We start from the raw sequence: 26,715 nt of genomic DNA on the forward strand, positions 1-26,715 counted from the left end.
CAAGTCGGAAAATCCCCCCCAGCATGCTTAATGCTGGATCCCACCTTAAGAGACAAACACCAGCTTGCTTTCTCCCCCTTGCAGCTTAGATACAAAACCAACATCATCCCCATTCGAGGAATCAATTATTTACAAAAGGCAGAATGGAAATGACTGCTCACGTGAGGACTATCACATTCAAGGCTACCAGCACCCAAATTTTACACCACCATAAAAGTGCCCAGGGCTTGAGCATTTCTGCTCACTTATCTACAGACAAACAGACTCGCTATCTGAAGAGGCAACGGACAAAGAGACCTTGCCCAAAGGCTTAGAGGAAACTGTCATTTAGCCTGTTAATGTTAAAACTTCAGAATACTTTCCTCCAAGAGATAAAACTACAGAGAATCCAGGAAAGCTGGAAAACTCCAAGTTTCCAAAGAAACTGGCACGATAGAAGGAACTGCCTGGGAAGTTTCCAGCTCTGCAGGACGCACAGAGATGGTGAGAGCCTGTCCTGCCACAGATGATGGAGGCAGAAGTGACTGGGAATGACTACTGTAGCCTACACACTTAGCAAGGAGTGTTGAGAACTGGCTGTTGAAGAAATTGAAGCCCCCAAACAGATGATTCCTACAAAAGGGCATCATCTCTCTCCCATCCTTGGCTTTATCTCCTCCAGTTTTTTTTCCTGACCAGCTGCGGCCAACACAGAGGGGAAACCAGAGAGGAGAGAAACAGGAAAAAGTCGTGATGCAACCATATGGGGTGAAGACTCTGGGGTATGGAGGTGGGTCACAGGGCCCAAACCCCACGTTTCACAGCCAAGAGAGACCAGAAGACACGATCCCACCGCCCCAGTCCTAGCACAGGATGGAACGACTGCAGGAAGAGAGGCTGCTCGCCAAGCACACTCCCGGAGGGAAGATGCAGGGCAGGGTTTGGTGCTGTCAGAGGCCCAAGTGGAGTGTATTGTGACTGAAAGAGTGGCTCTGCTGCGACTGGAGTGCCTTGGCAGGGAGAGGAGACAATAACCCCGGAAGGGGTGAGCTCCGGGACCCTGGCGAGGCCAAGTCTCCTTAGCAACCTGGCTGTGCCAGGGGCTGAGAAGAGCTCCGGGAATTGTCTATCCAAGCCTCCTTGTCACCCTAGCACAGACAGTTCAGGACCTTTCACGGGAGCTAAAAGCCAGAACCAAAGCCCATTGAAGTCAGGGGGAACACTCACATGGAATTCAATGGGCTTTGCATAAGGCATCCGATTCATTTAAAAAAAAATGAAAACTACTCTTATTTTCTCCTTTTGAATGTGCTTGTTTCCTCTCCTTGCAAATGTGTGATTCAAGTGCAGGCTAGGAAAATAAAAGCTGAATAGCAAATGCAAGACCAAGCACGAGTTCTGGGGACAACAGAGACATCCTCAGCTAAGGAGGGGGAGAGAGGGAGAAAAAGGTTACCCAATTCTTTTCCACAATTTTTAACTAGACACATTTATCAGAGTCTTTAATACCAGTTTTGAAATGTTACTGACTTCTAAGGACTCATCTTGATGGCTGCCACTGAGAAGCTACACAGGGATCCCTCAAACGATGACAATCAATAGCCCCTGGTAGAGTTTCTGTGTATTCAGTCATCACTGAATGAAAAATGCAGTGGTCCCAGCTGTTTCTCTATTAAATGAAAACACAGACCTGCCATGCCCTCTTCTTCACTTGCCCTGGTCAGCACAGCACCTTCAGCTCTAGTTGCTTATTTTGTCCAATTCCAAACGGGGGAAGTTTTCAGCAGCAGCCTGGACCCTATTTGGTGGAAACACTTTCCACTCCCAACCACCTTCCTTTGGATCCTGCAACATCTGTTGCTGTGGAAGATGCTAAATATTCTGTAAATTATGGGTCTCAAAAGCATCCTACAGCATTTTAGGCCAGATTGTAATCACAGCCTCTTGCATTGGCTTTGGCTTAGCCAAAAAACTAAGCTTGACTGAACTTGTAAGATTGACTCTTCAGCCTTAAAAAAAAATAACCACAGCCCTTTCATCATATGCTTGGACTGAAATATTCCTCTCCTGTGTTCCATCTTCACTGCTGATGGAGGAACATGTCAATATATGGCTCTGTCCCCAGATTAACTACAGGTATCCTCTTTTATCCCACAACATCTGGGAATCCCCTTGGGAGATATTTTAGGGAGGTACATGGTGAGCATCTGACACCTCATCCCACCCAAGTGACCCATGGACCTCATGGAGTGGGAAGCCAGTGCTGTCACCCATCTCTGGGACACCCAGAGTCCCCTCCCCGTGCCCTCTTCCAAAATGCATCTATGGGATTACCAAAACTGCTCCAACAAAAAGTGCAGTTCTACAGTAACTTTTCAGGTGATTTAACCTGGAGGTGATAGGAAGGTGAAATCTCTCTCAGGTATAGCTCAGCTTCCCACAGGGCCAGAGAACCTCAAAGCTGAAATATCATTTCTTCTCAGAAGAAATGGCACTAATGACCATTTCAGTCACAATCTGGAGGAACAGCTTTCTCTATCTCTGCAAGCCACTCTGTCTCTGTGCTCCCTTTCTGGCATCCCTTATGAGACTGTACATGTCTGTACTATTATTGCTGGCTCTGATGATGATTTTAGTGGTGTGGACACCTACTACTGGATGAGAGCACTTACTAAAGCCACAGGGCCAGCCACAGGATATCAGTCCCTGATCACTACCTATTTGGGCTAAATATCAACTATTAAAAGAAAAGATTATAAGGTTATCACTCTCTCACTGTTCAGTGAGTGAAGACCTCCAGGTTTCTATCCTGTGCTAGCTGACAGCAAAGGAACCAGTTTGCAAGGAGAAACACAAGTACCACCATCTTTCACAAAAGATCCCATCTACACGAGCTGCAAATCAGTTCACAAGCACTCAGAGGCTGGATTAATTATTGTTCTCTGAATTAGAGAGCTTTTTCTGAGGCGAGTTCCAGGAACAACTCCACGAGGAGTTGCATGAGGAACTGCAACTCAGGTTTCTCTATAAATCCAGCATTATCCAATTTCACACAAAGGACCCAATTTGAAACTACGCTTGCTCTCCATACCCCTAGGTGGAGTGGCACAGGAGGGGTCTAACCAAACAGATGTCAGTCCCCACAGGAATTTCCTCCTTCGAGGTAGCTCTGTACAGACGGGCCAAGCTAAACCTTCGCTTCCTCTCCCCAGCACAAAGCCATTGCTTATGGGGGCCTGTGCTCTATGAAATGCTGGAAGCAAAACACTCCTAACTCCACTGTTTTGCTCCATGGTGTGGAGGAGTAAGGCTGAGTGCTGGCTGCTCTTTCAAAAAATCAGAAACAACCAAGCAGGTGTAGGCAAAACACCTCTGCTAATTAATGTCATACGCTATAGGATACACCCGAGCCAGGAGCTGAGCAGCTTCTACCAGCTGCACGTCAGTTTGGGTTTCTTTCTGCATAACATGAAGCACTGCATGTTGTTTATGGCCAATTCAGAAGTGCTGCTGAACTGTCATGTTCTATTTATAAGTACATAGATACACACCCCTCAAATCATTGCTTCCTAGGTAATTTATACACGATGAGGTAGTGCCCGCAGCAAGTTAGGGACAGTGTTCTCTTCCTAAACCCTGCAAAATCACAAGATGCTGTAAGGCTAGAAGGAATAATGTGTCACTGTCATAAAACACTAAGAGATAAAGACCATCCCTGGCAAGAACACTTGATAAAGAACAGGGGCCTCTCAGGCAGACTAACAGAATAGCTTATGGATCAGACCAGCATAACCAGCACTGATGATATCACGCCTTACAAATTTTGGCATCTTTTACCAGTGGGCATTAGCCAACAAATGTCCATGCTGCTCAGTGTTCCAGTACAGCAGGAGTCTCCATGTATAGCATTTCCTACTGGCCCAACACTACTTGAAGAAGCCACCTCAGTGGCCAAGAGCTCAAAGGGATATCGCTGCAGCTGGAGCTCCTGGCCCTCTCAAATGAACCTGGCACAGGGATCTGCTCCTGCAGATGGGAGTGAGGGGCCAACCTCCATAACCACTTTCTAACCTCCCTTTGTCCTCTAATTTAGAAGCCTCATATAAACTTGAGGCATTTCTTTCTGCTGCTGTGTCACACACTCCATCATTGCTAACAACTGGGCTCCAACACCCAGCTCTGCTCTGGTCTGTGGACAGTACCCAGACAGCAGGGAACCAGACTCCATATATTCCCTGATGTCACTGAATACTTTCTCAAGAAATTGAGAACATTGCAACACTGACTATTTAAGAATTTTAATGCTAAAGATTAAAATTTTGTCCCATAGATCAGAAGATTTTGTCCCATACATCAGAAGCAGACCCATTTGCTACCCCATAGTAAAATCTCTGCTGCCCCATCCAACCTCCTCGTGATACCCAAACCCTCCTACTCACCAAGGCCAGCCAAGTAAAAGGCAGTGCCTTTTTAAAATCTTCACAGAAATTAATCAGGTATATTCAAACTCTTTGTCCTTGGCTTCACCACCTTCACCTCCAATTTTAAGTAATGGCACTGTTTCTCAAGCAGGCACAGCTCCCACTGATGTTATCCCATCTGTCTCCTTGGATAGCTCTACAGCATACCTTCAGCTCACTGTCCTATGTGAATTTTAGCTAAAAATCCATCTTTGCACACCTTTACAGCAGAAGTGCATCTGCACACCTCTTTCCCATATGGCAGCAAGCCGGGGAAAAGAAAGTAAGCAAGACTGACTTATTTGGCTTGATAAAAAACCCACTGATGTCAGTGAAAACAGTAGGGGTGGGGGGGGGAAAAAAATCACCATCAGAACTAGTTAAAAGCTGTTCTTTCAAATCACACGTATATCTGAGGGTTAAAGAGACAGGAACGTTCAGCAAGCCCGGGGCTAAGGCAGGCAACATGAATGTTCTTGTTTTAAAACATGAAATTATCAACAGGGTTTTGAGACCAGTTTGTCCTTAAAGCAAAGCCCTATTGTCAGGCTGACACAGCATGGGTTTCATCAGCCCCGTGGAGCAGAAAAAGTCATAGCAGCCAGAGCTGTACAACAGTAATCTTGAAGCTGCCTTGCAGTATCCCTCACACAGCGCAGGCACATAAGCAAAAGCTTCATACACATCTGAACAAAGGGCAGAGAGGCCTTATTTTAGTGTGAAAAACCAAGGGAAACAGAACAATGACGAGCTAAAATTTTCATTGAAATTCTTTTCAGTGTACCCTAAAAGAAAAAGGCTACGAGAGACTATGAAAAACAGTTTGTGACTTCTCACAGACAAGTGGTAAAATTTTATTGTTCTGGCTGTTTCCAGAGAATGCATTAATTCTTACACACAGAGATATCATCCTTTGTACTGTGCACAGCTCCCAGCACTCAGCTGCTGGATAATAAGCAGAGACAATGCTGGGTCCAGCATCACTGGACTGGGCCCTCCAACAGGCTCTGCCAAAGGTTTACTGTATGCCTGGCAAACAGCATCTCTCCCACAGGGATGATGTCCCTCTTCCAGCTGCAGTGGGTTTAACTCACCAGCGCACCCAGTGATGCCATAAAACACACAGGGGGAGTTATTATTTCTGTTGTTATTGTGACCCGACTGCACATTTTTCATCCTCCAAATTTCCTTTCCTGAAAACAGCTCTGCCTTTAAAGTAAAATGGAAAAGATTATGTAAAGCTTTAAAAGCCCTCTTGTATTTCTATGCTTCTCCCCCCTTCCCTTACACAGCACACTTGCTCTATTGAGCAATGCAGGTGTGAAATTATTGGAAGGACTGCGGAATTCGCCGTTTCCCAGCTCCCTGCCAGGCTGACTGACCATAACCACTGTGCAGGCTCTTGGGGCAGGAGAACCTCCAGCACCCAGAATTTCAATGATCTGTGCTGGGTAATCCTGGCTCAGCCCCAAGACATGTCTGTGTCAGGTCTCACTGAGGCTTTGGGCTTGTCTTCCCTGCTGATGAAGTTTGCCATCACATGGCCCCACGTCAGGAAGGGAGACAACCCTCCCTCAGCATCACATTCACTTCTACAACACACAATCCATAGCCTCTTCTAAACATTGGACCAGATGCTGAAGACAACAGCTCTTGGGAAGACCCTGACTATACACATCCACTATTATATTTCCAATAAATCCAGGTAAAGTTCTCAAGATGCAACAGCATTCAGAGAAAGCACTTAGGCTGGCCATGCTTGGACATAGACTTCATGCTCCAAAACAAGGAAGTTCATCTGTTAACTTTCTGCAGTTCTTGACCTCTCTTCTTGTCCTGCTTCTGGCCAGGGTAGAGTTAATTTTCTTCCTAGTAGCTGATATAGTGCCATGTTGGGATTTAGGATGGGAATAATGTTGATAAGACACTGGTTTAGTAGTTGCTGAGCAGGACTGACACTAAGTCAAGGACTTGTCAGGCAGGGGGCACAAGGAGCTGGAAGGGGACACAGCCAGGACAGCTGACCCCAGCTGACCAAAGAGATATTCCAGCCAATATGTTGTCATGCTCAGGGTATAAATGGGGGGAAGAGCTGGCCGGGAGCTGCTGCTCAGGAACTGGCTCAGCATCCATCAGCTGGGGGTGAGAAACTGTTTTTCAGTTGCATCACTCGTATTTCTTGGGGTTTATCTCTCTCTCTCTTTTAATTATTTTGCCTTTTCATTATTATCATTATATTTAAATTATTGAACTGTTCTCATCTCAACCCACGAGTCATCTCACTTTTACCCTCCTGATTCTCTCCCCCATCCCTCAGACAGGAATAAGCAAGCAGTTGCATGGGGCTTAGTTGCCAGCTGGGGTTAATCCACAACACTTCTGCACCCCCATTTTCCTGTCTTTCAGCAGACACTCTGAATGGACTTCTTCCTACAAAGCAGAGAGCCAGGAATACCATCACCAGCCTCTGGCTGAGCAGTGCCAGAGCTGCTTTCTGAGAAAATGTCACTGAAGAGCAGGGGTGGGGAAGAAGGGGGATCATTTGTTGGAATATTCATCCAAATTTAGACATAGATATGTTCACAAACACTCCAGGTAGTACATCAGCACAGGTATCAAAGGCAATGCACATTTGAAACCAACTGGTGCAATGAAATTTTGTTGCTCTGTAATGCATATAATCTAACAATAGCAGGAAGGATGCTGCAGATATAAACAACTAACCAATGCATGGGTACTCACTTGTAAATGCAGAATACATGAACAACTGATGCTTTGATCACCTAACCTGTGATGGTGATTAAAAATCCCTAAAAGTATACATAATTCTAGACTTTCACAAGCATCTTGTAAAAACAGCAGACTGCCTTTATTTCCAACTAATATGGTCATGTTGAGTTCTTCCCTCAGCTCAAGTTCTGACAGCATCAGTGTTTTACTTTCATGAACAGTTAAAAATTTCAGCTTATTCACGCTACCTTTAAAAGAGCAATTTGAAAAAAGTAAACTCAAAATTTTATATTTACAGAGCAGTTCAACATTCAAAAGTGTTTAACAAACTATGATTTTTTAATGTGCCTTTTTTATGTTTAAGTGGAACAGCTGCTATTGAAGCTGCACCATGAGAACAGCAGCAATCCAAAGAGGACCTGATGGCTTAAAATGCTCAAAACCCTGCAAATCACAGCCACCTCTGGATTTCAGGTCACACAATGGTTTGCAGAGCAGTGAGAGGAGAGGATACAACACAAAAGGTTCTAAGTGTGACCTGTTGGGTTTTTACTGGACACAGAATTTCACTGTGTGAAATGAATTTCACAGAAATTTCACAGAATTTTACTGATTTTTCCATGCTTTGGTCCTGTCAGATCTCTCACCCTCTTACCTATCTCACTCCGACAACCTGACCTCCCTAACCCTTAATGATTTCTTCCTCTCCTGGATTGTAAATACCATCCATGTCCCTCTGTGCTACATCTCTTTTAGTCCCAGTTTTATCCCCAAAATTACCAGTGTGGTGGTCTCAGGATTTATGTCACCCACCACCATTGCAGCCATAGGGTTGTCCCACCTCTGCCTTTCCTCTCATGCTTGGGACAATAAGAAGAAACATAGGCAGAACCTCCTCACTAATTAGACAGACGTGATTAATAACCTCGTGTTTGCCTTTAAAATGGTCCATTTATCTAATCTGTACCAGTTCCTTTGCAGCTTTTTTGTATTTTTTTTATAAGATTTATGCCTTTTTATTTTCAAGAGGACATAGCTTTACCAATTTACCGCCAATTACACTGCCATTTCTTTTCACTAATAAAATCGTTAGAAAAGCCTGGATGAGGTCAAAAAGCCCCTCTTATTAGGCACAGACATTGCTTTTGACACATGCCAACTGCAGATTTAACAAGGCATCAGTCTTGTTTGCATCTTCAGACAACTCCTGCAAATTCCTACTTGCATTTCCACGAGTAGGATACTGCGCAAATTACAAGGCATGATTAAAAATTATAATAACAGAGCTGAAACAATATCCTGCTCATCACTCATCAAAAGAAAGAGAAATACCTGCCTTGGGGCTGTAATAAGACAGAAAGTGGGACAGGGAGACCAGTCCTCCCCAGCAGACTCTGCAGGAAGCATTCCAAACATGACAAATTCACTGTTCACCCAGCAGATGAAGTAATGACACTAGTATTTGTCCATAAAATGTAATTTAGCCAGGCTACTCCAATGAAATCAGAAGCTTTAATGCTATAAAACCACGGGGTTAGAATATTTTTACCTTATTAAGAAAGCGGGGGGGAGGACCCATAAGCTTTTATTTTCCCTTAGGTGAACCATCACACTGTGGGCTTTGTTTCCAGGAGCAAACCACCACAGCCCCCAGCACCGAACCATTTGCGTAATTCCTTCTCAGATGCACACACACCTTGCCAAAAAGCCTGGTGCCAGGTGTAAAGTCCACACACTTATCAGTACACTCGATAAAACCATCTTCCCTCTCGGCCTAACCAAATCCCTGAGGGCAAGCACCAGGCTGGATTCCTTCGTGCCTCCCGTCCTTGTCTCATCATGTCCTGCGCCGGGGGTGAAGACATCAAGCCAAAGCTTGTCAGTGTAAAGGAGCCAGTCAACAACTACAAGCACATCTGCCAGAAATGCAAGTTTAGGCTTGGTTGTAATACCTACACTTCACTCCTGCCAGACACCAGTGATGCAACGTCCCAGGCATGTATTTAGTTGGTGTCAGTTCCTTTTTCGCGTGTAACCCGAATCCTAAAGGCACCTCTTTGGAAATCAAGGAACAAACTGTAGTTAAGTCGAACTAATTCCAAGCTTTATTTCGACAAAACAAGGCCCAGCTAAAGGCAAACAACAATACATATGTTTTTATGAATTAAGGAATGACAAAATGGAAACATGCCTTTTAAAAAAAAGTATGTGCTCATGCCATGTTCACAGCTAGAGACTGTGAGAGCACATGAAAACCCAAAAATAAAACTTGACTAGAAACAAAGGCAAAAGTTTCCCCTTCTGCCTAGACCAGGGGAAATAAAAACAGTGAAGTACCAATAGCAAAATGTCGATTCCACTTTAATCAGATTTTTAACAACATGCTGTAAAAAACAAGAATAAAATTCATCCTAGAGCTCTAAAACCTCCAAGAGTTCAGAACAAAAGTGTTTTTCTGCACAGCCCATCAGTAAAATCACTCATACATGAGATTTCCGAGGCACAAGCTTTAAACTGAGAGGCATTTAAAATGCTTTCTGGATGAGAAGTTACTCTCACACTGGTTTTATATGAAAATACGAATTACTGCTAAGGGACAACTGTGTTGTACTCTGCCACCCCTGGAGCTCACTCCTCAGTAACAAGAGCCAAAGGCATGGCTATTAGGCAAATGGAAAACTGGTCAAAGCACAGCTAAACTGGCTGCAAAAGGACTTCTTTAGGGAAAAAAAAAATGTATTTGTGGCATGTTCGTTTTCATAGTAAACAGCAGGGTCATCCTATAGATTTTTGGAAGATGTGTCGTGCTATAGCAGCTGCTTACAAAATTCAGTAAGTGAGGTAACATGGGGAACTTCATCTGAAACCAAACCATCTTTTGTCTCCCTGGATGATGCCATTAAATAGGGCAGAAATGGCTACCTGCACTAGGACTGTTCAAAGCCCAACCTTTCTTCCTTTGCCGTTAAAACACAAATTCAATTAGTTCCTCCATGCTCAAACAGAGCTGCCGCCGCTGAAATTGTACCCCAGCGATAATTGCAATCCAAGAGTGATCTAATTATATACTAGTCTCAGTGGCTGCATTCCCACGTTGCTTCCTGCAACCCGGATTCACTACAATGCAACTCATAAGCGAAAACCACATCGTTTTCGTTCCCTCTCCCTTAAGACTGCACGACTTTATATACATTTAATGAGAATGGAGTTAGTCTATTAGTAAGCTTACTATAAAAACGCAAGTTTCTACCTACTGTTAAATACAAAGGAAGAGAGAGGCACTTCAGCTGCATGTAAAAAACCAGCTGATGGGCTAAACCATACAAGGGAAAGAACATTCTTTTAATTAAGGTACTGGATTAGGATTCAAAGACCAGCTTTACTTTTTGGCTCTGTCGCCAGCTTCCTGTGTGACCCAGGGCAAGAAATTTCATCACTCCCCAGCTCGGGTTTTCATCTCTAAAATGGACAGTGACATTTCCTTCTCCCTGCCTTGACGCATTTCAGTTGTGAGCAATTACTGTGCCCTGGCACACTGCCTTGGACAGTAAGTATCTGATATTAATTGAAGCCTCTGGGTAGTACTCCAATAAAAAAGCTAAAATCGACTCCTCTCCCTTTCCCAGCGTCCTAAAGGAGTTTTGTATGGCCACCACTTGCCACTACTGCAATCAAACACATTTAACCCCCGAGCAAACAGCCTCCTTAAATCCCTGTTTGGAAACGGAGGAGGAGGAGGAAGAAAAAGGCCATTGATTGGGGTATCCCAAACATTTAAAGAATAACTTTGTCCAACATAGAACATCCTGGCCAACTTGAACGGACCATTCCCTGCTAACACAATCACTGTGCACAAGTATCCTGTGCAATAGAGAGGCTGCCAATGACTTGCTGCTTTTTTCTTCTGCGTTTTCTATTCCAATTGTAAAAAAAAATCAGTGCAAGGGTTTTGCCAGGTTTGTAAGTTTGAACAGGACCATCTGAGCTGACTCTTTAAAGAGTTCTTGCAAGTAATTACAAGGTAAAAATGAGAATACTTCACACCTACATTCTGACTGAAAACTTCTCAGCCCTGCTGGCTCCAGGCTTTTAATTGTCAAAAGAGTTCAAGGTTTGGAAAGTTATTGGCATATTCCTAACTAGCATTGTGTCACTATTTGGCACGATTTTTCCTGGGATACCTCCCAACTCTGTGACATAATCAGAGGGTTCTCTACATTACACCATATAGTCAGATGCTCATGTTAGTGTAATATGTTACCATGTTTAATACCATTTGCTATTACTTACACTTAATCAGCTCTGGAACCAGTTAAACCATATAGGAAAAGTAATTTCAGAGGCTTTCAACTGACAGTTTTCTACACAGAACTTGACCTAAAATTACGACCTGAAGTTTGTAAGATGCGGTCTGCGTACGCAATTGCCTCTAAACAAACATTCATAACTCTCCACGACCTTGTGGGAACTGAAAATTCATATGAAAACAGAAAAAAAAAAGGCATAAAATTGACTCTGTAGAACTGTCTCCACTAGAAAAACTGTCAGAGTTTCCCCTTCTGGCCAGCCTTAATTTACTGCTTCAGCAATTTTATGCTCCACAATTACTGCAAGCTTTCAGCCACACAGAAATGGCTGAGCTCTCAAACATCAATCCCCACTTAGTTTAAAAGTCCCAACATGGTGTCTCAAGAGACTCACACTAAACTCAACCGAAGTATCTTAGGGTGCACCTTCCATACACGGGTTTGCAAAGTAAACTATCAGTTACACCCTTGAACTCATCAAATTAAATGAAAAAAAGTAGTAAAATCATTAAATACTCAGGACTCCAAAATGCAGGTGGTGACTTGCAAAAGTAATTTCTGGACTTCTGGTTTCATGTCTCACAGGACCCAAGCAAGGTCCTCTGGGTGCCATCAGCTGGGTACCCAGCACCTCAAATCACTAGTCACTTCTGAAAACCCTCATTATTTACTTTTCTGCCTCTCTATAGGAAAGGACTAGACATTTAAATAAATGACATAATCCTTACTACCATTCCATTCATTCATGCAGGTCGCTATAATTTACTGCAAGAAAAAATAAACTTGTGCAAAATGTTCCTCAATGTAAGACATTCAGAAGGCTCAAAGGGGGGGAGAGGAGGTGAGAAGGCTCCTGACAAATATTTGCTCAAGTGACCGCATCACCCATGAACACATTTGCTTGGGTGAAGAAATTTATGGTCAACAAGAAACACGCCAGAGTGGGACGGGAAAAAGGATGGGGGGCAGAGAAAGGGAATTTTTAACCACTTTCATTTCAGCAAGGACAGGCTTTGAGTGGAGCCTGGTCCCTGGCAAGCCCATGGCAGCAGCCTGTGCCCTCAGTGAGGTGGCCAGCAGAGAACCACATCATGCAGAACACAACTTCCCACCTCCTCCAGCAGCCGTTGCTGCTGCACCCTCCATAAACTTTGTTTAAACAAGTGTTCAAACAAGAAATAGCTCTGCCAGTCGCTCAGTTCACCTCAACCATACCCATAGCTCACTCTACACCAAGGATGACAAAAATATCGCCAAGGCTATGAAAATCCTCACTGCTTTCAGTGTTGACTACCTAAAAACCAAGTAGAGGTGAGCTGGGTGGTTCTCCGTAGACTTAAATGTATGAGGGCTGGTGGTAAGGCTTTAGTCCTATGGTAACCCCATCACAAAATGATCCTTCCTTCTTCCTCTGCTCCACAAAGGCTGCCTCTCCTCAGCATTTTCACAGGGAACCTTTTCCTTTCTTGCTGCCTGAGAAGCTGGCACTTGTTTTCTTTTGGATTTGGGGGTTTCCACAGATTTAAGTGGCCTCAGACAAAATAAGACACTACTTTTTAAAGACCATCCAAAACAACGCAAGGGATGCATTTTTACTCATGTAAAACCAATCAAGAACTAGGGAAATGAAAATTTTGTCATTGTTTTGGTCATATAAACCCAAACTCACATTCTGCACAGAAAATGTATGGAGTTGCCCTGTCAGTCACCAGCCAAAACCAGTTTACAGTAATCAAATTAATTTTTGCTTTCAATACTGATTAATCAAAAGCTCTATTCACGGAGCTTGTGACGCTCAGATCACCTCACAAAGCTGGAGAGAGCAAGACATGCTTCAGAAGCCATAGCTCAGATCCCCAAAGGTCCTGCCAGCAGGTCCTATTAGAACCCATTACTTGTGGACAGAAATGCCTTCAGAGTCAATAAAATTGCTCACACCCATCCAGGCTAATCAACAAGAGCAGAGGTGAACAGAAATGGTTTCTGAGATTTCAAGCCCTAATTTAGCTAAGCACTTAAATAAATATCTGCAAGCCTTATTAAAGTCAACAGGATTTGGGTATTAATAAGTTAACATTATTAAGCATGTGTTTAATAGTCCTGCTGAATCACAGCTTTGCTACTACATAAGACTTCACACAGCTGTTTAGAATTTGTCCTCAGGTAAAACACTTCTCCACAGTTTTTATCATCTGTGTTTCAGGGACTGCTCAGAGCCCACACAACAGGCTACAGTCAGATCTCTCTTAGACTGCTGTGAATTCAAAGCACCTTTCCTGAAGCTCCAGATCTGCTCTAGCTTCACCAAATTCAACATCTAGCTTTTCATTAAAAAAACCAAGAAAAATCATTTCAGCTATAATAACAGCAATCTAAAGGATTGCTCGACGGTTTTCATAACCGCAGTTATTAAAACTTGTGTTAGTACAACTGTGAAAGTAATAATTAAATTGTAATACCAAGGATTAAAATTGCATCAGCATTTCTTATTTAGTTGTCATGGTAAGCTTGTAGGTGGATATTAGACATGGATATTACACCTCTGCCAAGGCATGGGCAGATTAGTCCTACAGACACGAGTGAGACGGGTGAATATATAAAGTTATGTAGCAATTGGCCATGTAGTGAAATCTTATCTTTGGAGTACTGTGAAATCACCTCCAAAATTAATGAAAAATGCACCAGCTTAGTTCTAAATGTTTTAATAGAGGAACTCATCAGTGAGAACCAATGAGTGTTCCACGTGCCAGCTGTACTCACCCACCACGTCGAGGTGGTACGTGTGGTTGATGGAGCCGTACTGGTTTTCCACGATGCACGTGTAGTTCCCTTTGTCTGACGGGACCACGCTCTCCATGATGAGACTCCAGTGCTGGTTACGGACCTGGGGGAATGGAACAAGAGAGGCTGAGATCTTCACTAGCACAGTTTCACCCTCTCCACCTCCACAGTTCCCCGAACGGTTAACCCTGTGTAATCCACATCTAAAAGCCTCTTCTGTGCTCGTTCAACCGTTCTGGACACCGAAATTATTTATGCCTGATCTGGGACAGCACGGCTGCAGCAGTGGAAGCTTCCACACGTTCTGCTATAAATTTCCCTGGCCCCTGCTCTGAGCACTGCACACATTGGTGCACTCTCAGCCCTGCTGAGGATGGCACCAATTAGCAACACTCATCGTATTGGACTTTACCTTTCAATCCACTCTAAAGGGAATTCACACCCTCAGGATATTTCCCATCCGTCTCCAAACAATCATCTGATAATAACTGCCCACCAGCAATAAAGGATGGATATGATCCCTTAACATCTACGTCTCCATCTTTCCCTAATAGCTCAATCACACACCTCGTGTTTTGGAGAAACAGAGTACCCAGGGGTGATGTTTGGGATCCCTCCCCCAGACACACGGAGCTGACAGACCTCCTGCTGCTCTGGGGTACCACAAGAAAGAAATGAAGATGCTGCCTCATGAGAAACGCCTGAAGAAAACACCCACGGAAAGGGAGCATATGGATATACATTTATCTCACGCAATCCTCCTCAGACAGAATGCATTAAAAGTGCTGATTCTCTTCCCATTTGAACTCAAAAGGAACACTGGCACTGGTCTCACAGAAAATAGGATCCAGCCCAATACTGGAAGGATACAGAGTCATCCGGAACACATATATTTCCTGCATCATGAGTTGGCTCCCAAAATGACCTTCTGCTGGCGACCGACTAATCCCTTGTTTTAGCATTACATTTTTGACAGAGCGCTCAAAAAGTTTAACATCATGTAGCTGTAAGGTACAACGTTTCAATTGCAAAGTACATATTTCAGCAAATGGAATAAAGCACAATCTGGTACAGTCATTTTAATCAGCCAAATGGAAAGTAGTAATTCAGTGCAGAACACCAGAAAAATTTATGGACCATTCAGTGACACTTCCAGTAACCATACGTTCTTAAAACATCATTACAACCACAGCTCTGAAATCCTGCTTCATGCCTGACTATTGTGTAGGTCCTTATCCAGCAGGAAAAGGCAGCAAAGGGCTGCATCCCAGTGCCAAGAGCTTAGCCCTCACACTTGCTGGAGGTAAAAGCGCCTTCAGTTCAAAGCCTGGAAGAAAAGTTCTTTCTGCCAGGGGCTCCTGGCTTTCCTAGTTCCCCCAGCTAGTAATTAGCTCAATATCTCAATATTACTATTATTGCTGAGTCATGAGCTAATAATATTAGCTAAAGATTGACCATGAGGGCTTTGAAAAGAGAAGAAAATACAGACAAGACTCCAGCAGCAGGTGAAGAACGTGGGTGTTAACCTAATGTCAGGGCACTGTGTGACACAGCCTCAAAACTGCCAGACCTGACTTAAGGCCTCTCTCCTCAGCCCCTCCTTTTGATGGCACACATGAAAACCATATATTGATTTTTCTTCACACTATGAAGAGCTAAGGAATAAGTTCATAAAGCCAGAAAGAGTTTATCAGTGTTATTTTAATGTCTCGTTATTCTGCTAAGCAACCTTGAAAGTCACAATTTGGGTCGGGAAGAATCACTGTCATGAACAACTGGCAAATAACAAATACAACAGCAACATGTTTTGAATATTTTACTTCTTTATGAGTTATTTTGAAGGAGACATGGTCAAAGTGACCTGAACTTTCACCATGACAAGTTAAAACACACTTCTTGGAATCAGAACAAGTGTTTTTAACCGATTTGACTGCAAAACAGGAAGAACAGATCATGGTTCCACAAAAGTTAAAACAAAATAAAAATTATTAACTGCAAGTCATTAATTTGATAGGAAAACACGAGAAATTGTTTAGCATTCAATAAGAAAACGTAACTAGCTTACTGACACAAGTGGATATACCGGATTGCAAAATTAAAAAGTATTTGTGCAATTCCCCTTCTAGTAACTCCAATGAGCAGAGATAATATCTTCATAATGAAACAACAGCTTAAGCCACTTCAGTTTAAGCTAAACAACTGTTGTAGAGGCCCAAAGCAGTTGTGACACATTGTCACACAACTGGATTTATGCCATGGCTCTGGATCCAACTAGATTCAGCTTGTTGGCTTAGTGCTTTCCAGAAACAAGTGCAGCATTGCAAAGCCCAGACAAACTCCCCTTTGCTGGGGACCTCTGCCCTCTCTTTTTTTTCCTATCGCTTTGCAAAACCCATTTTCATGTTTTATCTGTGCTTCGCACTCAAAAATGGTACTTCATCTGCAAAAAGATTGAGATAATAAATATAATCTCAACGTGGTTTTTTTCCTAACCAGTTATGGTTAGCAAATTACTGACATGGTTTTTTGGCAAATTTTCTCCATCAAAATTTTAACCAATTCTTCCAAACAGCTCTCCCAAAGATTAAATATTTAAACTAGATTTTCAGTACCAAATTCATACTACTGCACCCTTAAGATATAGTTTGGAGGTTGGAAACTTAAACTGGAATCAAAATGCCAAGAAATATCGGTGAGAAACCGAGGAAGGGGCAAGGAATTTTTCACAGAAACATTTTGCTTTTGGAGTATCACATAAAAAATAGTGGACAGCTCTGTTTAGTCTTAAAATACGTGTCTTCATTGAAAAGATAATGTCACGAAAAGTTGCCACTTAGTTAAAAATTAGTCAAAAGGGGACAATTTTCAATAATTTCGAAAGAAAAGGGATTAGAAACCACAATACAACTCTCCCTAAAATCAGCACCGTTCAGACATATAGTGGTACTGCTCAGGGAAAGAGAACAACTGCAGAACATCCCTGCAAAAGCCATGGGCTTGTGCAGTTGTTCCTGTAGTCAGAATTTTCCTTACTCTGTATTTACCCGGTTGAATTTAAATGTGTGTAAGACGACTGCAGTGTTATCAAAATGCATAGGTGAAAACACACACCTGTTAAAGCTTAAACAGTAACAGCTGATAGAAGTACATTTGCTTTCTGGGTGGTGTACAGGAAAGCAAAGGCTCCTCTGATCTCTCATAGAGGATTTAGATTATTACCTCAAAGAAAGTATAAAATGCCTTTAAAGGCATAAGCAAGAGCCATCATCGCTTCAGAGACAGGTATAAAAAAAGAATAAAAGGGATTTAGACATTCAATAGCTGATCATATTCTCCTCACTGTAAGAAATTTGGGCCTATCTTGAAAAATCATAAAAGGATCGATTTTGAAATTCACCACCCAGAATTAGTCACGGTGGAGGAATTTCACTCTGGAAGCTATCTTGGTCAGCACATACACCCTCCTGCTACCCTGCCTGAGTGCAAATTGACTCAATACATTCCTAGTCAGAGGGACAAAGTGCTACAGGCCACTATCTGATTCCGATAAAGACAATACAAGAAGAGATTTCTCAGCTCAAGGCGGCAGGAAAGAGGTGGCTGGAGGATTAGTGGAAAGCTTCACGTTTTCTTTCCCTTTGCTTTGTCCCTTCAGCCTTCAAGGGGATGATTGTCTTCCAAAATGAAACATCAGATATGGCCAGGTTTGGTTCCAGCTGTTGTAGTCACCCAAAAAGTATTGTATCTCCACAGGAATGCTTTACAGAGAGCAACGCCCAGGCTCAAGACAAACTCGCGTGCAGGAACTATCATGGGTTGCTGTGATACCTCCCTGAACACAGACCAACACAGACAGACTCAGTCCTTCCTGGGGATTCCTTCCTGAAAGGTTTGTTGGTATAGTGGTGTCAAGAAAACACAATTCTCTCTTTATTCTGGTGTAATTTTGAATAAGCCCACAGTGACTTAATTATGTCCCTCTAGTAAGTTAAGGACACGGGTTCCAGGAGCTCTGGGGGCCTCACTCTTCAACACCCATTCACTGGAAACAAGCTTCCATCTTAAAAGATGACTATTCAAAATGACAGAATATAGAATATATAGAGATTTGGTAGAGTTGACAATGATAAGTAAATCCTACCAGATAATTTAATGTATTTCTGAGCAACAGGAAAGCCTAAAAACCTCAGCTGTGTCACCTCTTTTTTGGGTTCAGACTAAAGAGATATAAGTTATAGTATATAATTAAAGGTATAGACTTCACTAACCCAGCTAGCTTTAGAAACAGGCATCCGTGTTTTTTTCCCAGAGGACACACATACCTAGGAAATTGTATACATTTAATAGATACGAAAAAAAATTTAACTTGTGCCACTTAATGGGCACAAATCTAAATGATCTCTCCCTAACAGAGGGCAGCAGTGCCAGCATGGAGCCCCAGAGGGGCTGATTTACTCTGCCAAAGGTCACCCTCCAAAGCAGAGACCAGGTACCTCCATCCTGCCTCTCCAGACACACATTTTCCCTCATGGATTTCAAGAGTGATATCTGCATTTCCCCTTCACAAGATGCAGAGTGTTAATAACGTCCTAGTTAGTACCAGAGCAGTTATTATTATTTTCCAAGACAGGATTAGTTTGGTTGGGTTTTTTTCTTTAATTGGCTTTTTTTTGTTTTGTTTTTTAAAAAAGCACCGAGAAAGGTAAAAAATCACTGAACTGGAGCCAATTCGTTAACACTCCACAGCGTTATGAAAGGCAGAAGGTGTTGCCAGGTGTACACTCATAACCAACAGTAATTTATGGTGTAAGCAAACATAGATGGAAAAGTCTACTTAGATAATTAGCGTTCATGCGAGGAGATTTTCTGGGCTCCGCTCTCCACTAACACAAATGTTGGAAAAACTGACACTTTCTGCAGTAAATCCAGAGAGAGAAGAAAGGAGACTGAGGCTTGTCCTCCTCTGCACTGGAAAACAGATTCTTTTTTTTTTTGCACCAAGCAGCATCTGAATCAACAGCACGCAAAGCAATACAACTCTTGGCTCAATCAAGCAGCACCCCAAAAATACTGGGGGTAAGGCAGCGGGGGACAGGGGAGCTCAGGACTCAGTCTTGAGGTCACCACGTGGCCTGACAAAAGTTAACTCCTGTCTTAATGACCATTACAAATTGCTCTGAGCAGCTCAGCAGGAGTTCTAGGCTGTGCCTTATAACCGTGACAAGAGGTGACTACCTTGGAAACTTCTCATCTTTGGAGAGAAGTTGCTGAGGTGTCGGGGACGTGAGCAAGCCGCTGACAGAAGATCTGCAGAAGAGGTTCAAGTAACTCAGAAATGCAGGGCAGGGTGGCGAGTGCTTGGACAGCGATTTGCCATCAAAGTCACGCATTCCCATTCCTTGTGAGGAGCGGGATAAGATGACCCAACCCTGACTTCTGACCTGACCCAGGCAGATACCAGGAGGTTAAAGGTCCGTGCACTAACACACAGAGCAAGCTGGCCTCCCTAAAACTCTCCCTTAATCAGTAACCACCAATTTAGAATAAGACATCTAATCTGAAGCTGTTTAAAATTCAAACAGACCCTTCCAAGTAATTGCTGCTACTTTCCCTCAAACTCTTCTTCCCATTTCAGTTTCACAGACCATAAACCCTATAGAAAATAATAACTTTTGACTTCCAACCCTTCCTTTATTAAGCTGCCTACACTCACCAGAGTGGATGGCCAACAATGCAGCTGAAAATGAACAGAGCAAGAGAGTCTTAACCTGCTCTGTAAAGTCAGTCTTTAGTTTTCCAAATAACTCTCTATAAATAATCCTTAGCTGCACTGCTATGCTACAAGCTTGAATTTCAGGAAAAAAAAAAAAAAAACAGAATTGGTGCTCAGTAACCGCCAAAGAAACCACCCACCCTTCCCCAGAAGAAAACAACTACTGTTTTTTGCTTCGACGTTTGATCCCAGGCCATTAAAAGGTTTTCTGTCGACTTCAGCAAGTTTTTAAGTTTCGATTTTTTTTGGTTGTTTTGTTTGGGTTGGTTTTTTTGTTTTTGTTTTACAGCTTTGGTCAAGAACAAAAATTACAAAACCCCACCATGAGACCTTACCTTATACCCGCCAATACGATGCTCTTGCTTAAACTCTTTCCCGTTTTTCAGCCACCGCATGGTCGGTGTTGGGTTTCCCATCGCTGGACAACGAAACTTGACGGTGTTGGCTGCTGGCACAGCGTGTAGCCTCTTCTCCATTTTGTCTGTATGTGTCCAGTAAGGTGCCCCTGTTTCAAAGAGACACATCCAGAAATGTCAGTACTTGGAAACCGAGCCCCCTCTCCAGCCGCTTCCGCAGGCAAAGAGCTTCACGCGTTCATTGGAAGCACAGTTTAGCAAGAGTTCCCAACAAGAAATCATGTTACAAGTGTCAACCAGAGTTTTGTAAAGGGCTCAGTCTGCTGCTATGAGTATTTAATTCATGACAAAATTCCAATAATCAGCCACAGATAAGCTTTGTTTTGTGTACACCAAGTAAGACGGAGGGACCAAGTTTTCATTGGACACTTCTGACCTCAAGCTGAGTTACTGTGAGTGCTCAGGAAACTCTGAATTCTTGGACATCAGAAGGGAAGCCAGACAGAGCAGGACAGAAGACCTGTTAGAAGCATCATCCTTCATCTTTCCCCTTCTTTTAGAAGGGGGATAAGCATACCTACCTGTTGGACAGCACATCAAAACTTACAGTGTGTGATGCCAAGGTGAACTGTGCTGTTACTGTCACTGAAACCACTGAAATGTATTTACAACTGGAATATATTTCTGAAATCTTAACCAAAGAGGAGGAAAAAACGAGTAAATGTGGATCAGCAAAACTCAGAAAAAGCATTTATCATTTTGCAGGGATTTCCCACTCTAATGAGCCTGTCAAAGTACAAACACTCAGTGATGTCCACAAACATGGCATGAAATGAGAGTGTCTCTCTCAGCCCAGCGAAGTGATCATTTTTCCCAAACCCTGACATGGCTCTCCTGGCTCTCACTCCCTCCTTGCCATGCTCTGGCCCAGCCTGTGCCACCACGAACAGCATGAGAAGCACATGGAAAACCCCTCCCTCATCCAGGTTCTTAACTGTTTGTTATGTAGCAGTAGAGGAAACACAGCAGAACAGAACATACAACTGCCCATCCTGTTTTTACCCCCCCCCAAGAAGTAAATTTGGACTGAGACAAAGGTTATCCCATGCTCTGGATCCATGAACCACTTCAGCTACATTTCACAATGTCTTCGTGGCATCGCTTCAGTCATCTCACCATAGCAGTTTAAGAAGTTAAATATTCAAGATCTGTTTAATAGTAGGAAACATTAATTTCTTTTACAATGGAGTTTTCCTGAAGCAAATCAGATTAGCGTGGAATTTTTAGGACTAGAGTGGTCCAGAAAAATAACTCCAATTCTCTCAGCCTTGTTTCATTTCCTTCATTAGCAGCCCAACACTCCACTATAAATAAACTCTTCCGTTCCTCAAATATTTATAGCAGTTCTTACAATCAGTGCAAACTCACAAATCCTCCTACCCCCCTCTCTAAATAAAAATACAGCTGGACAGAAAATACAGGAATAAATCCTTTAACAACATCTCTCTCAGTATAAAGAAAACATTCTAAAAGCAAGTCTTATAATGATGCTAGAAACGATAAGTGTTTGGGGTTTTTTTTTTTTGCCTGAAGTGGCAATTAGTGTTAAAATTAATGAAGTAGAAAAGCAAAGCAAATTTGTGCATGTAATCAAAATAGAAAATCAGGTAACTATTGAAAATTTAACTGCAACACTAAGAAATTGTTACACAGACTAGTGTAAGTGAATTAGGGATGCAAGGAAAATCACTGTTAACATTATTTGCTAAAAGCAGGATCACATTAAAACAACAGAAGACTTTAAACAAAGCCAACCAGAGGAATTAGCTACTACACAAAGGCCAAATTACATTAGAACAGGCAAAGGCAGAATTACATGCTGGTACTGATGGATTAAAAGGCCGTTTTCTGTGGACTGCTAAACATCTTCCACCGGGCAATGCAAGGCAACCACTTGCTCCCACAACTCCCACAAAGGCAAAGCAAACTACTGGGGCAAGTCCAAGACAGCCATCCACACAAGTTATATCAGCATCTCAGACAGGGCAGAGGGTTCACTTCAGACTCCAGATGGGTGATGCCAACCCAGCAACTCCGCAGCCAGCACGGTCACCTCCCATCACATCCGTCACACGCAGCTTCTCACAGGGACAGGGCATAAAGAGCTTGGATGCAGCTGCTGGCAAGCACAGCCTCCGAGCCACAGGCTCCAAAACTGGCCCATGGCAGTGCACAGGCTGGATGGACCGAGCTCTGGGAAAGCTCCCATCGGGGTGCAGACTGGGACCAGAGCACCAGTTGGTCAGGATACAGCCACCTGCAGTCCCCCAACAAGGCTGCTCCATGCAGCCAGGTTTCTACCACATTATAGTGCAACTCATCCTCCGTTTTTCTTATAAATAACTATCCTTTCCATCAACCCTCATCCTTTAAAAATCTGCCCCTGGAAAAGCTCCAGTAAGACTCGCACTCAACGAATGCCCAGGGAGGAAAATCTATGGAAGAGGTGGGTACAGAAAAGAAGCCAAGAAGATGCAGGCATGAATGAATAGAAGCAGCTCAGTTTTGTACCACAGAGAGAGGGGAGAAAGCAAACAGATCAGACCAGGAGAAAGGATTCTGCTTGGAAAGCTTCCCCTTGCACAATCCTCAGCATAACCTGCAATGGTCCTGAATTACAGGTCAGCTTGGAGAAGAGCATGCAGACATCACACGTGGAAAGCACCATCTGAAAATGCTTTAAGACATCTTAGGTTTTTCACTAGGAAGCAGCAACACAGACTGGGCAGCTCCTCAGTAGGTTTAAGGGAAAAGAGGAAACGGCAGCAACACCCACAAACAATCACAATCACTCTCAATTTGTGCTTTCATGCAGTTGATCTGATTAACACACAGAAATTCCTCTTTATAGATTAACTCATCACAACCTAAAAGAACCTTTTTATTGCTTCTCTTTTTCCTTGAGAGGAAAACCACCCAGATTCACTAAAACCAATAACAAACATAGTTAATGAGTGGATACCACCAAGTGCTGACCCCTCTCACAGACCATGTCTATCACATCCCATCTTTGCTACCAGGACAGGTGGAAGGAGGGTAACACCGCTGCTAAAAGTTCACAGTAACAACAGGGCAGACTCCAGCATGGAGAAGTAACGAGCAGCAGGGGAAGGGGTGGGAATTCCTGATTGCTTTTAGAGTTCTCATTAGCGAAGAAAATATCCTGCTGACCCACACTGCACTCCACTGCAAAGACATTACATCTAATCAGCCAAATCTCCTGCATGTGAAATTGAAATTAGGAAGCCCAGGGGACCACTTCACTTCAGGACTCTTCAATTTTTATTTGGACTTATCTAACACAAAGAAATACAAAAGTAGTCAACTCCAAGCTTGCCTGACAAGCACCTCAAGCAGGCAATAGCGTGCCTGAAGTGACCACATCAAACCCTCCAAGGTTTTAAGTACTATTGTATTTGACCTTTAATTAAAAAACACTTCTAGGCAACATCCAATTTTTGCTGCTCCCCTGAGTGGATTTCCACTCTACAGGATTTGATGAATTTGAACCTTGTTTCATCCTTTCTGAAACTCTTCAAGGCATGAAAGGAACAGCATGTGGATTACATTTAGATACTTTTTGTTCTTGGTGCCAATTTACCATTGCTTGGCCCAGAAGAAATTGTTTAAAGGGCGATAAGAAAAAAATGTCATAAAGCTTCCAGTCGCCTGACTAGAATTGAAGGCAGAACAGCAACATCTTCAGGGCTACCCAGGGGTCTACAGAATAAATCAGCTGGTGGATTTCATTGCAACCATCACAACAGCTGCTGCCTTGCCAGCATCAAGTCAGGATTACAGAAACCCCTTAAATTAGGGCTACCTCTTAAAATCATGATGAGGACGAGGCAACAAGCACTAACCATGTCTCTTCCACTGCTGCCAGAATGAACTGATGGTGATCAGCCCTTAGCTTTGTAAAAGCCAGTTCCAGGTCAGTGTCCTTGGAGATGACCCTCCAGAACCAAGCTAAGGCACCTCTTTAGGGTAACAAAGGGGAAAACTTGAGATGCCAACAAAGGCATTTTGTGGAAAGAGGGGACTCTCTTGCAGTGGAACCAATCCTGCACCTTCCCCACCAGCACTAATCCCTTCAACAAAAGCTGGAAGTAATAAAAAGCTATTCAGGATGCAGTCTGGAACAAATCTACCACAGTGTTTTTTGCAGACAGTTAAAATATCTGTCAAGCTAAAAGGACACCAAACACAGAGTGAAATCTGCTGTGCATGCCTTTTACTTAAAAATACACACAGGGCAAATGGTCAAATGCACATGTGTACACACGAGTGCCCTCCTCTCCAGAGGGTGAGCTGCTCCTCACAGCTACCAAGTCACAGCCTCCACTGACTCCAGGAACAGTTGCATTTTCTGGGCAGCCTTGCAAAATTGACTCTAGATTTCCTCAACAGCCTCTCTGCCTGCATTTGAAAACCTTGGCCTCTGGAATTTATATTTGTAACAGAGGCAAAGAAAATAAAACAGCTTAAAAGAATACTTAGCAGCATAAATAAAACAGCTCTAAAAGCTTTGTTTTAAATATGCAGGAATGAGAATGCCAAGGTTCAGCTTCCTGTGGAAGGCACTACAGCCATTTCCTGCTTCATCTCATCATAATTAACGTGCCAGGACAGCTGGACTTTATCAGAATTGTTTCATCAAAAAGCAACAACCTTTGAAGACTATGGTCTTTTGTTTCCATCAGTAAAGGCACAACCAGGCCAATTTCCATTGCTTATCCTTAATGATCACAGCTGTAATTTGTATGTAAATTATCAGTTAAATCGTTTGAGATCTGCAAAGCTCAAACCATGATTCAGGAAACACTTAAAGACTTCTCTTAAAGAGCAGCAACCAGGGACCCTTGTGAGGTCCTGGACTTCCCCAGGCTTTACCTCCCATAGGCAGCAGAAGGAGGTAAAGGGGCATTTGGCCATTGGATACATTGCCTGCCCCACAGAAGGCTCAGAGAAGACTTGGGACTACCCCATAGCTCCTCATTCACTGTTCAACTTGTAACACAGCATCTTAAATGAGATGTGGTCTTTTGGACAAGATATAAAACGTGTAAGAGGAACAGAAGGCTTAGAAGACACACGAGCTCCAGCGCTTTACAAAAGCACCGCACCAAGTCCCACCCCTCACTTTCATACAGCTCTAATCTTGCCAAATCACAGCCCTCTTTCATCAACCTTGTATTAATCCAGAGTTGCCATGATGCAACTTTTCATTGAAAACAGACTTGGAGGGATGCGGTGCCACGATTGTTCTCCTGGTTCCAGCTCAGAGCCCAGCAGGAAGGCTGTGCTGCTCCCTGCATCCTTGCATGAAGCCCCAGCAGACTGTGGGCACCTTGTAAAGAGCAGTCCAACGAGGACTTGTTTGTGCAACGCTCTGCTCAGGAGCAATCCATCTTGTTGCAGCTCCCTCCCTTCCGCTCTGCAAGTCTGCACTTTCCCCGCCATCCGAGATGTTTGAACGCTCACGCTCGAGAGGCATCTTTCACTTGGAGCAGGGAAAGTGTGACTGACCCCTGCTGCAGCACAGCCCCCCCACCCTGGCAGACAGAGACTGTCACCGGCCTTTCACCAGCTCCTGAATCAAGATTGATTAACAGCAGCTTAAAATGATAGCTCGTCCTACAGGAACGTCGCTAGCGTCAGTTCTCCCTCGCACGTGGACGGGCAAGAATCATTATGGCACCATTACAGAGCACAGTTGCCTTGAGATCACATCCTTTACTTCTTTCCCCTTGTTATACCTACTTCCAGAAGCCATTTGTGCTCACAATGAATCACCCAAGCCGTCATACAGATCAGAAGCACAATTGTCACTGAAAATAATGCAAGCCATTTTCTGACCTACGTCAACAATGCTTTAAGAAACAGCAGACATTGGAAATGCTTCCTAAAAGGAATTTCTACCCATTATTCCAATTCAGGATTGGTGGGTTTTACCTAGACAACTTCTTTTAAGAGCAGTGTCCCTTTTCCAAACTCTCCAATTATCTCTGCCACCTCATTCCTTTGTCAGAGCAGCCTCCAGCTGCCCGATATCAGCCCCTTCCAGCAGCACCTGTGAATCAGCCCGGGGTTAATCACACCAACAGATGGCAGGGGCCAAAAAGGCAGCTAAGAACTTATATCATTTTAAATAGCATCTAATGTTTCACAGCTTCAGACCAGCAGCAGTGGTTCACAAAAGGAACTAACCAGGGGAGCCGCAGTCAGGCTCTTACTTTATCACCTGAAGGTACAGCACAGCTGCCAAT

At 43.3% G+C, this 26,715-nt stretch overlaps 1 protein-coding gene across 8 annotated transcripts in view; it reads right to left on the bottom strand.

Annotated features, from left to right (window-relative positions):
* The window catches only part of FGFR2 (fibroblast growth factor receptor 2), an 83,748-nt gene that overhangs the window by 35,180 nt on the left and 21,853 nt on the right, over positions 1-26,715 (bottom strand). For all 8 annotated transcript variants that reach the window (XM_017809256.1, XM_017809258.1, XM_017809262.1 and 5 more), the window contains 2 exons: positions 20,366-20,535; positions 14,237-14,360 (listed from right to left, as the gene is read on the bottom strand). In XM_017809256.1, coding sequence (XP_017664745.1) covers positions 14,237-14,360; positions 20,366-20,535 — 294 coding nt within the window. The remainder of the gene's footprint in view (positions 1-14,236; positions 14,361-20,365; positions 20,536-26,715) is intronic.

This window comes from Lepidothrix coronata, unplaced genomic scaffold (assembly GCF_001604755.1).
Source record: "Lepidothrix coronata isolate B3197 unplaced genomic scaffold, Lepidothrix_coronata-1.0 Scaffold25, whole genome shotgun sequence".
Taxonomy (NCBI): Eukaryota; Metazoa; Chordata; class Aves; order Passeriformes; family Pipridae; genus Lepidothrix; species Lepidothrix coronata.